Raw genomic sequence first — 17,267 nt, forward strand, 5'->3', positions numbered from 1 at the left:
GGTTCAGTCCTAAAGAAAAAACATACTGATAAAACATATACCTTGAATGTTGCCTTGGATAAATGTGTCTGCATAATGTAAATAAAAGGGGTTTTAATGTTATTTGTGGATAAGAGCAAAATATAAAAATACAGAAAAGGTACAAATAAAATTACATTGTATTTGAACAAGAAATCAGCTTTCATGCTGCTTTGAATTAACATTCTGAGAGGAAATGATTTGTATATAAACTGCACTGCAGCAGTGCATGATGCATCATATTACGAAAAAGACGAATGATAATTATTGCATGAATTAAACTCGCACGGAATGCTAACCATTTTGATGCGACTCTCCATGCATAATTCCTTAGAAATGATATACCTGTATGTGGCCAGGGACAACTAATTTAGGAGAGGAAAAATTGTTCACAGTTACTATTATATCATCCATCCCACCTTAACCTAGCTACAATATCTTACCAGTGATTGATTACATGTTCTCTGTTACATTTACGCTAATTGCTAGCTTTGTCGTCGCACACACCCACGTCACAACCGCAATGGTCATTGTCCCTCACGTCGCTTAAAATCTCCACTCACTGTTAGTGTTAACGCCGTCAAATGGTGCAGTGCGTGCCTCGCCCTGCTTAAAGTGACAGCAAGCTACTGTAGCAGGCAAGGCTCCGCCCATTATTTATTTCCCCATGATTTATCAAATGTAAATAGGCACCTGTGATGCAGTGTTAATAACAACGGAAACACTCTGCCGGTTGATTTATTGAACGCACCGTCCGGCATGATAACCGGAGAAACTGCAGCGTTCATTAATCAGAGTGTACTTTCATTAACACATCGTGAATTATTTCCTAGCCCTACAAATGGTCTGTGTGACATCCAAGTAAATCCGCGGAGAAGCGTACGGAGGAGCTTTAAGTTTCGCAAACAGCCCAGAGGTCTGAGCTAACTCAATCCTATCACAGCGAACAAATAAAAAGTCTCTGATTGATCTTTTTTCATGACTCTTCTCTCTATAGCCGCAGTTATGAGGACTCTGGAGATCATGAGGCTAAATTTAAAAGGTTCTGCGGATTGATTTCTGCCTCTCTTCTCGATCCCTTCACCTGCTGTAGATGCTTTGTGGTCTAAATTCAGTGTTGTGGATTGAATTTCTCCCCGCCACTCTTGACGACTGTCAATGGGTAGGCTTTGATTGACAGATGGGCTGCGCGTCTATCGTTTGACTGACGGGTGGCTGCTCGGTGTTGTGTTGGCCAAGAGATGGGAGAAGCAAACAGTTTTCAGCTTATCGTAAGCTAGCAGGAATCTTCATCTGTGGTTTGTTGAGATTGAGGTTTTCATCTAAGAGCGGCGAAAGGACGCTGAGGCGTCTCGCAACATGCGTGACCTCTGATCTCCATCAATCTGGGATTTCCAAACCATCCCAAATCTGGGATAGAGAACGTAAAGCTGTCATCTGTCTAATTGTGGGTGACACTTTTTAGTTTTACAGCTTTAGTTTGAAGTTTGTTGAAAATATTTGAAGGGTTAATCCCAAAGCCAAGCGGCTCAACAAAAAAAAGCAAACAGCAGTCTGGAAGATTTCAATTTTTAAATGCTTGAATACAGCACTGTTTTACTTTAACAAGGCCATTGTAGGGAGTATTATTTCTTTTAAAGTATTGGCTTTGAATACTCTTAGGTAAACAGGACAATGCATTTTGCAAAAAAAGACTATTTTCATTGGCAGGGCTATACTCGGGCGTGATACTACAATTACAGAGATATATAATACTTAAAGGATTTACTTTGTGCTTAAACTCTTTCGCACTACTTTTTGATAAGTAGCAAGAAAGACAAATAACCCATGAGAAAGACAAATCACCATTGAAATCTCTTTAATACTGTATATTTCTCCTAAACATTAATGAGACTAATGTTGCGTTCACACCAGACGCGGAAGGGGCGGCAAGCGTGAGTGATTTACATGTTAAGTCGATGCAAAGATGCGAATAGGCAGTGGCGCGGTAAGTGTGAATGGCGCGGATTGCGTGGAACGTTGAAAAATCTAAACTTCGGGGGATTTGTGCGCCACGTTAACCAATCAGGAGCTTGCTCTAGCAGTGACATGACTACAGGAAGCGAGCGGAGGCAGAGAAACAAAATGGAGGACAATAATCATCGCTACACGAGACATCTTCGTACTTTTACAGGAATTAAAAGGATCTTGTTTGGAGAAAGTGAGTGAGGAGGTCAAACAATCTGGTAAGTTTACTCAATTTGATGCCCCTCCCATGATGCAAATTCACACGTGAATGTCTCGAATGACTAGAATTTCATGCGCGACTTTCAAGCGCGAATGAAGCAAGTAAACTCAAAATGTTCAAGCGTCCAACTACGCGTAAATAGCATGCTTTTTGCCCGCTCTTCCGCGTCTGGTGTGAACGCACAGTAAATGGAGAGCAAATAATTCTTCCTTGCTTAAGTCTACTGTGTCTCAGATATTTCTTCTGTAAAAGAAAATGAAATCTCAATGTCAAAGTCACAAATGTTTCAGATGTGCCAAGATTTCAATATGAACTGTATATAGGTGCCAATTTCTTTTTCAGCTGGTTGGTGCTTGGCACAAGATCAGACAACGCTTAGGTTGCTTGGCAACAGCAGACGCTACAGGAGCACCCAAGCGCTTTGGAAAGAAGGAGGAAAGCAGCTTGGCCCTATTTTCCGTGCAGTTTTAGGGGTGAAATTCAGGAAAGCTTTGTAGATATTACAACTCGCAAGATCAACCAATAAGAGAGGCTCACAAATTTCATGATTGATTCAAATTAATAGAGCATTTCCGAGCCCTGGAGCAAAACTATGAAAGAGCAAACTTAAGATTGTTTTGGGCAAAACTTTTATGCAATTTTTGTGTGTTTCTGGAGCTTTAAACCTTCAGTCTGCATTAGCTGTAATACAGTGTTTAAAACAACATGAAAATAATAAATGACCAAATTTTCATTTGTGGGTGAATGGTACACCAGCTAAGTACAGCTGTGATGTGTGTAGAGACTCGATTGAAAAAACTAGACTGGTACAAAATGAAACTGACTGACAAACAAACTGACAATGAATTGATGGAGGTGGAATCCCATTTTTATCGAACACCTGCTTTGTTGTGCTGTTGCTTTACAGCCGCCATCTTTTCCCCTTTGCGACAAGCTGGCACATCTGGCTGATAACCTACTGGACTCAGCTGTGTTTAACCACTCACCCCAGCGTCAAGCAGCGTCGCTTTCACACCAGGTCCAGCATACTAACACTATTGAGGTACACTATTTTAAATAAGCCCCAGTAGATTCAGTCGCACCTAGCTGCCTTTAACATACAGAGCTGGAGATACCTCTAAAACAAAATTCCTGCAGCTTGAGCCAGAAGCTGCTGGATCTCACAAGGGTAAGATCAAACAAGAAGATAAAATGAGATAAATAAATGTATAGAGGGTAGAACCAGCATGTGAAAGTGTAGTTTACCTCAAAGTGAAAACTGTATCATCATTTACTCACCATCATTTTGTTCATAACCTGTACTGACTCAAGGGGCCCTATCTTGCACCCAGCGCAATTGACTTTGTCAGTGACGCATGTATCATTCGTATTTTGCACCGGCGCACAGCGGGTTTTTCCCTCCACAGACAGACGTCGGCAAACTAGGGAATGAACTTGCGCTCCCTGGGCGGTTCAGCGCAAAAAAGGAGCCGTGTTCCGGCGCAAACCATCCCTGATGCTATTTTGGAGTTTCAAAAAACAATTGTGCCACTGACCAAAAAAAATAGTCTAAAGTCAGTGGCGCGTTGCGCGTGGTTCATTATGCTATTTTAAGGGCGCATGCTTGACCATAATGTATAGCATGCACAACGCGCACACACTTTGCTTATCTAATCTACACAGATGCAACAGTTATTTTTGCAAATCATAAATTGCTACAATAAAAAATATTAACACATGAGATAAGGGGAATCATAGTGGTGAGCATTGTGGTGATAGTTTTTATTTATTTTGTGTGGCTGCGTTAAAAAATTCTCATGCAAATAACGATTAAAATATTTTCATAAGTTTGTTGTGTGGCTGTATTACGTTTATTTTATGTAAATAATAATTAAAATGTTTTCATAAGAAACCTTAATGTATATGAACTTGATTTGTAAGTGTACTTTGGGGTTGGACCTTGCTTGCATTTCTTGGGTCCGATTTCAAAGCCCCCAAACCCTTTCAGCGGTGAGGGTGGATGCAGATCTGTGTACAGAGGCAGATCCACCTCCCATCACACGGCGTGCCTGATTTATGCTGGCAAGCTTGGGATTCCCCCGTCTCCTGACATCATTTTAGCGCTTGGCACAACGATGGGGATGCCAGCTGATGAGACAATTGTGGCTATTTTCTCTAAAGTCTGTTTAACCTACGCTGATTTGGGCGGATTTCTCCTATCCCCATACAAAACAACTTCTCTGTCTTTGACTGCTCTTACAAGAACGTCGGTCTCCTCGGCTGTGAACCGCTCCTGGCGTGCGCCTGGTAAATCCGTCATAATAATAGCAACCCGCCATGGAACTTGCGCCCTTGCGTTTAAAGGGAATGTTGGATAGCGTTCTGATTGATTTATTTGACGTTACGCCCAAACCACACCTATGAATAATGAACCTACTTCAGACCAACCCCTTATTGATTTGCGCCTGGCGCAAGAGTTATTTCTCCCGCCGGGAAAATAGCAACAGCGCCCAAGATCCGCCCACAAAGTCACTTGCGCATTGCGCTTCGCACTTGCGTTTCAGATTGTTAAAATAGGGCCCAAGAACACAAAAGGTTTTCAAACGGTTTGTCAGCCGAACCCCCATGAGCAAAATTATTTACTTGAAGTACCCCCTAAGTAAATATTTTAATTATTTAAAAGGCACATTGCATGTGTATCTTCAAAAACGTTTATTTTCAGTGTGAAAAGCATGTGACGACTTGCCCCAAAGTCATTTGTTTCAATGTTGGCTAAATCTCAGGGTTAGCTCAAAATGGCACGTCAGCTTAAGTATCAAAAGACATGTTGTCTCTATTTTGTGCAAAATAATCATTTTTAACATTCATACCTAACAAAGTTGTATTGCATAAAAAGTAAAGTTCATTTTTTTACTTTTAAAGGAAAAAAATAAGAAAATTGTGCTAACGTCAGATTAGAGCGATTTCGTTTTTTTAACGGTCTGACTACTTGCTAAACTGAACTCTTGAACAAATGCCTCGTTGAAAATAAATGTTTTGGTTCCTATGTAATCTACGTGTTGTTTTTTTTTTGCTTGTTATATAAATAAACTATGTTTAAAGTAATTTGTTGTTATTTATTCTTAGCGGAGTTTACCGGAAGTTACGCGTTGACCACGGCAGCTGCTTGTTTATGTTGTTACTGCTGAAACCGTCTATAGAAGAAGTCGTCACACAAAGTGGCTATTTGATTTTTGAGATATAGCCTCTGGTGTTGGAATTATGAACAGTGTGACAACTTATCCATGTGACAACTTACCCCACTCTCCCCTACTCTTATGATACCTTTGTGTTTTGTGTCCTTTTAAAGTTTAATAGATTCAGTTTTCATTCACTGTAATTGGTCAAGAGAGACCAATATGATGACAGAATTTTAATTTTTAATTTTAACTAATCCCCTGCTTAACCATTAAGACCAATCTGGCCCAACCACCGAACCAGCTAAAACCAGTCCAGGACAGCACAGAAAAGAGACAGGTGGTTCAGTTTGTGCCTGAGAGAGAGAAAAACTTGAATAGCTTGTGTTTTGTGCGTCACTCTCTTGGATATATTACCTGGAGTCCTGCTGGCTAATGCTTATGTACAGTTCCCAGGTTGTGTCCTCTTCGATCGCGCCCTGTGGCACCAGCAAACTCACACCTAGCCAAAGATAAGAGGTATAACACACAATCACACACACTTGCAAAACAAAACCATTTATATGATCCTGCAACATGACTGAATGGGACTTAGATGCTCAACTGGAACAAACAAAAGTTCCTCTCTGGAAACAACCTTAATTTCCCAGAAGCCTTTTCCGTTGAATAAATAGTTCAGCGCTGGCCCTGAATCATGAAACGGCAGAGCATTTTTCTTGTGGGATTCCTGTACGACAGCATGTGCTCTTAAAATCAATGTTAAACCTCCCTCATGAAGGCTGAGCACATGCACACCGGCTTTGTGAGGTGTGATAAGGCGCCGGTAGAGCTGTTAGAGTCAGTATTCGCCTGTTAAGATCTTTAAAAGGGCTTCAATATGCTTCAACAGATGCACTAGCCTCTAACTTTTCTCACACACTTCTGCCTGGCTGTCAAGACTCTTTATTGCATTTGACAGGTGTGTAGAAGAGAGCGAGCGAGAGAGATAGATACAGAGAGAGTGAGAGAGAGAATGAGAGAGACCCTGGGGATTCTTGTATCCATGCTGCCCTGCTGGTCTGTCTGCCTCTGTCAGCTGCCCTCACTCTCAAGTGCCAGGTGCTGTCCCCACTATCTCTTTAAAACACCACATAACCATTGGAGATGATGCATATGAACCAGAAAGAGAAGCAAATGGGTGTGATGGGACATTTCTGCAAGTGGCCTGCACGTGAAATCCAGCTGTCACATAAAATGCTTCAAAACCTCCACTGTAGACAGACTCAGACCGTCAACTGCAGTGTTGGTTTTAAATTGCAGATTTTTTGTGTGATCTCTCTCTACAGTTTGCATAAAAACACACACAAAAGGTCAGTCTCTAACCTGTATTGGGCACCACCAGTCGCCCTCCGCCGTGCCCGAACACCCCGCTGGCCCTGAGTGGTCGTTTGCCGCTTGACATACTGGTGATCAGCGCTGGCTGGGCGGGAGCTAGCTGACTCCTCCCCCTCCCGCCCAGCGTACCACCTCCTCCTCCAACCTCCTGTACCACGCCACGAGGAAAGGTTTGGGAAGGGGCTTTTGCGTGGTACTCCGCTCTCTCGGACACACCAAGGGACACCATGAAGGAGCTGTGAACTTTGACTTTGAGGTCAGGGAGGGGGTCGAACAGTGCCGGTTCGGGGATAAGCTCCTTCTCCATGGAGTCGGGAAAACAAATGGGGCCTGTGTAAGTCCGTGACACGGTCAGATCAGGCTGCATGGATGAGTTCATTAATAGAGGGTTACCTGAAAGAGAAAGTATGATCTATGTATGTCACTTTGCATTGGATTTGTTTTTAGTACTTAACTTATACAGTACACCATTATCAGTTTTGTAGGCCTGTCATACACAAAGCACTGTGTCTTGGTAATCCGAGCCTCTGAAATTCTGCTGCAAGCTTTTTAGATACATAAACATATCGTTGTTGTACACACCCGCTGCCCTTTGCTTGTTTATTTATTAAATCATTTACTGTTTAGTGGATATTAAATATTTATTGAATATTAAATAATTCAGTAATGCTTTCTGTTACCACTATAAGTGCAGTACTTTGAGCTATGTTTAACACATTTGAATCCAATTTTACAGATAAATGGAAAAAAAGACTTGGGAGTCTGCATGGGCCAAGTGATAAGAAAATACAGCTGTTATTTTTTTTTCAGATAATTCAAACCAGGAGGTCGGGGTTTGGCTGGTTCAGAAGTTAACACACTGTTAGATGCCAGTGTTTTTAGATGTGCTACACCAATAAATGATGACACTTTTATATTGTCAAAAATGTTAATAAAAAATAGTAACACTTAAAGGGACACTCCACTTTTTTTTAAATTAGACTATTTTTCCAGCTCCCCTAGAATTAAACATTTGATTTTAACCATTTTGCAATCAATTTGGCCGATCTCCGGGTCTGGTTGTACCACTTTTAGCATAGCTTAGCATAATGCATTGAATCTGATTAGACCATTAGCAGGGGCGCCGTTAGGGGGGGTGCAGAGTATGCAAGGCATATGGGCCCATGAGTACGCTAGGGGGCCCCACCGTCATCACTTTTCCATTTTTTTTTTTTTTGTTGTACACGTTTAATTATTAACACTATAGTAAAATGTAAAGTAAATGAATATAAAACTAATGTAAATGACTTTGTGATAAGTAAAATTGAGACACTTTTTAAAACAGCGTGCAAGCATGACCTTGTAGATGCAATTACATATTTGGCGGTTCTGGTGGTTTTTAATTTGATTGTGCAGGGGCCTCATTTATAAAATGCTGCGTAAAAACCATCCTAAATTTGATCTTGCGATCATTTAACAAAAATGCGTACGTGTGATTCATAAACCGAACGTACACGCAGAAAACGCGCGTACCCCTTTCAAATCTATAAATCAGAAATGAACTTGAACTTGTGCGCGCAGCCGAGCAGTTTCAGATCTCCGCCTTTAAACGATGCGTAATTAATGTCAGACATATAAAAAGCGCTTGTCAATGTTTAAACCCAATTTCAAACAGCAAGAATGGCTTATATTTTCAAAAACCTGCAGCAATCAGACAAGCAAAGGTGCGTACGTCTGCTCAGACACTGACGTGGCGCTAAGCACTTTTCCACGTCAAAGACGGTTTTTATAAATATGGACTTTGCCGTGGATTTTCGCCTACGCACACTTTACGATCAAATCTGTGCGTACGCACGCTTTATAAATGAGGCCCCTGGTATGGATATGGGTGGGTAGGCAACATTTTGGTTTGGGATCAGTTTGGTGGGTTTGCTATGCAATTCTTTTAAGTTACCACAAACAGTCGAAAGCCCTACTGTTTGGCATTTCAAGGTAAGATCTCACATGCCACTAAAAAGCGCTCATGCTGATCCGTAAACTGTTTGTTTCATGAAAAGTTTAAAATATTTGTGTTAAAACAAAAGGAGAGCAAGGCCTTTATTTAAGGAAATATTAGGATAGCGACTGCTGAAAAATAGGCCATTGCATTTCTAAGACGGACAATTACTTCATAGGCGTAGTTAAAAATATTATTTTCTGCAATTGTGGAATCTTTATTAAATAAACATGAAATAGGAGAATTGTCTTAGCCATTGTAATTGAGTTAAATTTTAAATGACTAAGAGCTGGTTTTAATGTGACAGCGCATCATTTTCAAAGTGAAAGTGATTCATTTTTATTCAGGTTTGCAACGGAGGTTTAGCCCTTAGTACAGCTATTATAAACGCTATATCAGATTGTTTTTAACATGTATCCGAATAGAGAATGTCTGTTCTATATTTATGTTTAAGAATTGTTTTGTTTAAATATTGTTGTAATGTTGTTACTGTTTTGTTTAGACTGTATTATTAAGACCGATTATTAAGACTGTAATTTTAAACGCTATATATGGGGCGTTGTAATGGATTGAAGGCTAATATAACGGTAAAAATAGAGTGAATCATAAGACATAATTTTCGAGTTTAATTTAAGTTTTGTTTGCTTTAAATGTTTGCTTAAAATAAATTTCGTTTAATATAATTAGTCTCTTAATTTTAATGAATGTTTTGTTGATAAGTGTTGTGAATATTAAAGAAAAAGTACATTAAAAAGAACACCGTGCATCAAATATAAACTACTGCAATATGCTATCAAATGCCAAAACATGCAGTATTATTTTTGTAATAATACAGTTGTTGTTGGATGTGCAAAATCATATTATGGATTGGGCATGCTTTTGACTGAAAATCAACGTCATATGTAAAACTTTAGCCGATCGTGCTTTTTGCAATTTCTGTGTCACTGGCTAAGGGCGTGTGTGGGCGAGGCACACACTTAAAAAAAAATCAACGTCATATTAATTTTTAAAACTTTTGCCGGCCACGCTTTTTGTCATGAGCGGAGGACGCGTTTGGGGGTTGCGGGAAACACATACCACACGCACAGAGAACAACGACATAAAGAGAATATAAGTTATTTGGTGTTTTCTGATGAATACAATCGGTTTGTAAGAACATTTTTAAATGGACTAAATGGACTATAAGATCATCAATATGAATTGAATTGAACTCTGAAGAATGAACTATTATAGGCTAAACATAAATGTACACATTTCGCTTCAGATCTCCGCCTTTAAACGATGCGTAATTAATGTCAGACATATAAAAAGCGCTTGTCAATGTTTAAACCCAATTTCAAACAGCAAGAATGGCTTATATTTCCAAAAACCTGCAGCAATCAGACAAGCAAAAGTGCGCACGTCTGCTCAGACCCTGACGTGGCGCTAAGCACTTTTCCAATATGAAGAATGAACTATTATAGGCTAAACATAAATGTACACATTTCGCTTCTAAAACCGCACAGAAAACTCGACTGGCGCGACTTTCAAAGCGTCTTCCATAGATTTCCATATATTCAGAAAAGCATCTCCATGAATTCTTCTTCTTTTAGTTATCTCTTTAAAATCAGTCATGTGAATGTTTTCTGCCATTCCAGATTAAAATGGTATTCGTTTTTCGAATAGCCTAAATCTTTTTTTTTGCTTCATGCATTTATTTTTAGGTGCAAATGCGACTTGTAAAATTAAATAAACGCACTCAACTGAGTAATTTTCTATAGCTACACATTATGGTATGAAAATCAAACAATCATCTAAAGAAAGGGGCCCAAAATTTTGTCTCGCATACCCCCCTTGAAACAGTTCATTGCGCCCCTGACCATTAGCATCACGCTCAAAAATAACCAAAGAGTTTTAAAACTTGAAAAAGGCCCCTGCTATTAAAAGTTACCAAGGGGACTATTTTCCGGGGCTGTGTATTATCATTGCGCCTGCTGCAGCCATGTTACAGCAGCAAAGTCATTAATTATTACGCCGGAATGAGAGTATAGTTTCTAGCCACATCTGCCTAGAAAATCTCAACTTTTACTTTTCTGTCAGTCTTTGTACACAATGTAACTACAGAAGAGTCAAGTTTTAAATAGGAAAAAATATCAGAACTCTTTGGTCATTTTTGAGCACGATGCTAATGGTCTAATCAGATTCAATGGATTATACTATGCTATGCTAAAAGTGGTACCACCAGACCCGGAGTTCGGCTTAATGGATTCCAAAACAGTAAAAATCTAATGTTTCACTCTAGGGGAGCTGGGAAACGAGCCTATTTTAATTTTTTTTAAAGTGCAGTGTCCCTTTAACAATAAGGTTGTATTGGCATTAATGTTAGTTATAACATGGCTTGATTTATTACAATGCTTGATTCTATTTTGCCAGTCGCGACATTTGCAGGTTTGTTATTTCCAGATAACCGCTTAAAACTAATAACAGACAGTAACCCGGATGCTGCAGATCAATTTGACAGGAACAGTTTAATATTACACAAAAATTTAATATAAATTAAATCTTTATTACATATATGACATTATATTTACAAAAAATTAATATAATGAAAATCTGACTTTTTCCATGTTTAAGTGCTATAATTGGGTCCCCAGTGCTTAGATCAACCCATAACTTCATTTTGGTAAACCCTTCTCTGCAAGCATGTGAAAAAGCAGTCATTGAAATTTGGCTCCCCTTGTCAGAAGGGGATAATACCGCCCCTTAATCTGTACTATCCGACCACAGCACTGCCATTTAGTGCAGAGATCAGCTCATTTGCATTTTAAAGGACATACACAAAAATGACAAATTTTTCGCTCACACCTACAAAGTGGTAATTTTTAAAAATGCTATAGTAAAATTATCTATATTTGAGCTAAAACTTCACATATGTACTCTTAGGATACCAAATATGTATTTGACCTCTTAAAAATGTCTTGTGAATTGTCCCCTTTAAACCAAATAGCAGGTTTGTGACATTGAACGTCTTGCATTATAGTATCTTAAAACCAAAAATAAACAAAGAAGGCCTGCATTCATTAAAACAAGCAAATAAAATATTTAAAATCAATATTTAATGTTCCTTACTTACTACTTATGAGGTAAATATCTGTGTAATAAGCAGTAAATATTGGAAAAAACACACTGCTGGGTTAAAAATTAACAAATGCTTGGTTGTTTCAACCCAACTGCTGGGTTATTTTAGATGTAACCGATTCAAACTTAAAGAAACTCACCAAATATTTATAACACTTCAAACAGAAAGGCTTTCAAGGCACACATTGTGTACAATCTCTATAAAAGTGTCAAAATAAAAAGAGAGACAAAAATGAAGTCAAAATAAAGACATGTCTCTACTTCTCAAATAAAATGTAAAGACAATGCTGCAACACTATAAGCCACAAAGATTATTGCAACCAGCTCCCATTTCTGTAGTGTGAAGTGATTCCACTTGTTGTAACATTGGCTGTGATGGGAGCTTTGACATATCACAAAAATGTGTCACATTCACTCTCACACACACACAATCTTCAATCTGTTTTATTCATCAGAAAGCAACGGCTGAAAGAGAGCTCTTCCCTAAGAGAGGCGTCGAAAAAGGTGCGAGAGGGAGTCATTTTCTCTTTCTCAGATTGGACTGAAGCCCCAGAGGACAGACTGCAGATCGCACTTGAACCCTTTCCCTTTGCACATCTAAATGTGCGACATCTGTCACGCAGGGCTAAAGGTTTTGATCTCCATGACAACGGTTGTGATGCTTGATTTGAGTGTCTATTGAGATCCTGCTGCATGTGAATTGACAGCGCTGTCAAAATATCTGTCGCCGGGCAACGCGGATATTGCAACCATATTTCAACAGTTTGCCATGTCTTGGTGAGCAAAGCGACACGTTCAGTTTATTAATAATTTTACTCGATTGTTCATCCATCTCTTTTATCCATTTCCCCATTTATCATCATGTTTTATTATTTATTAAATCCCCTGTGCTGGTTTGGTTCAACAACAAGCGCTTTGAATGTTCCAGTGGAGACATCTGGTGATAGGCGTGTGTGTTTGTGTGTCTGTTGTGATGGTGGCGTTTAGTGGGCCGGGGAGAGTGATAGCACTATGAACGGGCCCTATTACTGACGCGACAAGCAAGAGAGAACTAGTGCTCTGCTCTCTCTGTACTCCTCCATCAACATCAATCTCTTTTCTGGGGGCGGCAGACGGGCCAACGGAGAGAAGAGATGTGGAAAGTAAATCAACGTACACCCTTTAGCTCCGTTTAGAGCCGTGGAGAGACAAGAAAACACAGTTGAGTGAAAGAATGTTCTAAGGAAAGTTTAAGAGTCTGATCCGAGATCATTTTACTGCCACCTGATCTGACTCAAAGCGAATGCTTATTTTATCGCTTTCATTGTAGATTTTGGCAAGTAGACTGTATCTGCATGTGTTCTTAAAGTTATATTTTTTTAGCCATTTTGCCTTTTAATTTGACAGTGATTGAGGAGAGGACAGGAAAGTACAGGGAGGAGAGAGGGGTATAGGATTGGCAAATGACCACGAGCTGGAATCGAACTTGGGTCGTCGAAAGTGCGAAAGCACCACATGTCGGAACGCTGCCCACTACAATTTCTTTATCTGCTAGTGGGTGCTCGGCACAATGTCACGCGACGCTTAGGTTGCCTAGCAACCGTAGATGCTACGGGAGCGCCCGAGCAATTCGTAAAGAGAAAGGAAAGTGGCACGTGGTCACATTTTCTGTGGGGTTTACACACCAAATGTGAAGCTGACCTTATTCAGCATTGTAGACATTACAACTCGCGAGCTCCACCTATCAGAAAACCTCAGAAATTGTAAAAGCGTTTTTTGATTAAAATAAATTGAGCATCTATGCCATTTTCCGTGGGTGCTCGACCATTTTGGTGGGTGCTCAACACTGTTACAGTTGGTAAGACAAGGTTACTACACACTAGAGGTCTTCACGGGTCCACTTTGATCCGAAAACCCAAGGTCCGCCCCCCGACCCGATCGGGTTTGGGTCTTAAAGTTTCACATGTGCCTCGGACACGGGTCGGGTATAATATTAGCGGCATCGGATCTTGAAAACCCAAACACTCTCGCGTGTGTGCGTCAATGTCCTTTTCAAACCTCTCCTCTGTTTGCCAAGAACGCCTGCAACATTGTGTGGCTGGCGGTAGGTTGATTTTTGTTGAGACAGACATGTCAGTCAATTTTAAATGTAACGTAGATTTAACGTAGGTTACAGTACCTGAGTGTCGTCTTCAGATAACAAAGTAAAACAAATGGAGCAGCTCGCCAAATTGGTTGCGAGACCAACCTCAGTGCCGTTTACATTCGGGTCCAGTCGGGTAAAAAAAAATGGCACTGGTTCGGGTCGGACTGGGGTCTAATTTTCTCGGGTTTGTCTCGGGTCGGGTCTTTCTTTAAAAATTAATATTTAAACATGTCGGGTTCCGGTATTTCTTTGGACCCGAGAAGACCTCTATTACAGACCATTTATTTTGGTAAGTAAATAAATAAAAATCAATCAAACTAAAAATAATAAAATAAAATAAAATAATGGACAAACAGACAGATAGATAAAGATAGATAAATAAAATAAAAAATTGTGGAAAAGAAAAAAATAAATACAGAGCTTTTAATACAGTGCTGCTTTTAAAGCAATGTATTTTTTCAAAAACAAATAAATCATCAGTTTATTAATTAATCTGTATTAATAAAAGGTTGTTTTCTCTCACCTTGCCTGGCACTTTTAAAGCTGAAAGACTGGAATCCTCCGGTCAGCGCAGACGAGTCGATAACATCAACGCCATACTCGCTTTGGTTTCGCCTGTACAGCATTACTGCAATGACCAGTATGACCACAGTGACCACACCGGCAGCCAGCCCAGAGTACAGGGCCACGTCATTATTGGTCTCCATTTCAGCTATAAAAATAGCAAATCAATTTGAAGAGAAACACACTGACAAGCAAACAAACATTAAGAAAATGACTCCAAGCAAAATGACTGCGGTTCTTTGAAAATTGTTATATAAGAGCATTAGCTTTTTTGTGTGTTCAGATGGCTATCATACAGCTTAGGGATCTCATTTCGATGTACAGATGCAACGCGGTCATAAAACAAAGCAATGAAATTACATAACAATAAAATACTTTCATCACAGGTCGCTCTCTATATTGCGCCCACATTCCCAGACACCTCCAGCACTAATGAAAATCCTCTAGTGACGGCAATTACAATCCGCCTTCATCTGCGCACCTGACTCTCAACACGAACACTCACGCTGTAAAATCTGTACTGCAAACCGCACGCCATCCGCTGGGAAATGAGGACAACAGAGCTCATTATATTATCTCATCTGCAGTGATTAAGCCCTATCTTCTTCCTGCAAACAATTCGACCATGACACCGTCAACAATAGACGGCACAAAGAAAGCAAGAGTGTCGTTCCTGAACATTTAAAGTCGGGCCTGCGGATATGAAAACGTTAGCCAGAAACATTTGGAGCTGTACTAACAGCGAATAGTGCAGGTTAATTGGGAGCTTTGGAAAAGTTTGACAGGCTAATGAATCCCTTATGCACTTCTGTTCTTGTATTTGCTCTCTATTTTTGTTCTACTTTGCTCTTAACCCACACTTTCTCTATTTGTCTTTCTTTGTTTGCCTCTCTTATAGTCTTTAAACAAAATGTTCAGAAAAGGTTTATTGACTTTGTTTACTTAAGATTTGTGCATGCAATTCCCATGCAAATGCAAATTACTAATATTATAATAAGAAATAAGGTATTTTTTATACTCAAAGAAAGGATACACTTTCATATTTCTATTTAGACATTTGTGAGATTATATATCTCTGGTAAAGAAAAAACAAAGCAGGAGACTTACAAAAACATCTGTTTATTCTGTATAACTCGATTTCTGTCCATTTCGAGGTTAATGTTGTTCCGGAAACTCTCATTTGATGTGACATTTAGTGTGTTTTGTTTGGCTAAGTTGTATTCATGATGAGGACTGACGTTCCTTGTTGAAAATGTTTAATCGCTGATGCGTCACTGTTGATGCAGCACTCGTTCTGATGTTGAGTCAGCACATTGAATGCTGGCTTTAAAATGTTAGTTTTCCAGGTTATTTCAAATGGCGAACCGGATGATGATGATTCACCGAAAACCTAATTGTCAGGTCATAAGCCCAATACAGAATAATGTCAGCGCAGATAGGAGCTTACATAAAGGTTGCAATGAGGCCGTTTGTGCAGCATGACTCAAAATGATGATAACAGTAAAAGGGGTTAATTGCGCAGATGCTGTAACCACGGCGATATTAAGACGGATCACTGTGATGCAATGTGGCGGTATTACATCATACTTCATAAGCCTGTGAGGATTTTTAATAGTCGCTTTTCAAATAATGCAGAAGTTGAGTGTAATGCATGACAGCGATTGTAATAACAGCAGCGGTGATGACAATGACGGTGATTATAGCAGTGATTATGACAACGATGGTGAATACATTAGTTGTAATTGAAAACTAGATAATGATTGAAAACCTATTGTACAGTAATCATCAGCAGACAAATCCCTTAAGTAAGAAACATAGTTATTATGACCATACACTTATTAAAATTATTTTCTTAACTGAACAGGTTTGATGAAACCAGCCGCAGGTCTTGAATCAAATGTCGAATGATGTCAGTGCAGATCTGAGCTTACATAAAGGTTGCAATAAAGTTGTGACTCAAAACGGGCAGACACTGTGCGAATGAACATATTAAGATGGATGACTGTGACGCAATGTACCATTATTGCATCATACTTCATACACCTGCGAGCATTTTTAATAGTCGTCTTGCATAATGCATGTAAATGACTTGATGAAACCAAAGTTCGTAAACTCACCTTGAGGAACCTTCACGTCGTGGAGCAGCTTCCTATCTGCAAAGACAGACACATACCTGTGACACCTGTCAAATCCTCATGCATATACAACACTTTGAATGGTGTTTGGAAGATGCAAGGATCAGGAGATGGGAAATGCCCATGTGGTGTGGTGACTAATTCAGGAACTTCATAATCCTCCACGCTCAATTTCAAAAATTACGTAGGAGTACCGAGCAAACGGTCCAAAGATAGATCTGCATATGTGTGATGGCCAATGGCAGGCATGTAATGTGAAATCCCTGTCCAATCTTTTACACAAGATCACCACGTCTACACACGGAGGCCAATTCTACAGATGCATCAGCGTGTGTGTGTGTATTAGATGGAGGAAATTGGTCTCTGATAGGGATGTCTATCACCGTTGGGCTTTAGACTCTCTGCAGAGGATGGTGCATCCTCCTCCCTGTGGGGATGGAGGCAGGAAAGATTGATTAAAGAACTGTCAGGATGATGAGCGAGGAGGATTAAAACAGAAGATTTCTGCCTCTCCTAAGGAATTACAAAACAGGCTGTCAAGAGCTGCTCGTCTGGGGGTTTGACTGACTGGTTTCAT

At 39.8% G+C, this 17,267-nt stretch overlaps 1 protein-coding gene across 1 annotated transcript in view; it reads right to left on the minus strand.

The window, feature by feature from the left end:
• unc5da (unc-5 netrin receptor Da) overlaps nucleotides 1–17,267 on the minus strand; it is a 263,938-nt gene that overhangs the window by 28,085 nt on the left and 218,586 nt on the right. The window contains exons 8-11 of the mRNA XM_065244172.2: nucleotides 16,673–16,708; nucleotides 14,515–14,703; nucleotides 6,763–7,167; nucleotides 5,818–5,902 (exon numbers count right to left, since the gene is read on the minus strand). Of these exons, the coding sequence (XP_065100244.1) occupies nucleotides 5,818–5,902; nucleotides 6,763–7,167; nucleotides 14,515–14,703; nucleotides 16,673–16,708 (715 nt within the window). The remainder of the gene's footprint in view (nucleotides 1–5,817; nucleotides 5,903–6,762; nucleotides 7,168–14,514; nucleotides 14,704–16,672; nucleotides 16,709–17,267) is intronic.

Source organism: Paramisgurnus dabryanus, chromosome 18, assembly GCF_030506205.2.
Source record: "Paramisgurnus dabryanus chromosome 18, PD_genome_1.1, whole genome shotgun sequence".
Taxonomy (NCBI): Eukaryota; Metazoa; Chordata; class Actinopteri; order Cypriniformes; family Cobitidae; genus Paramisgurnus; species Paramisgurnus dabryanus.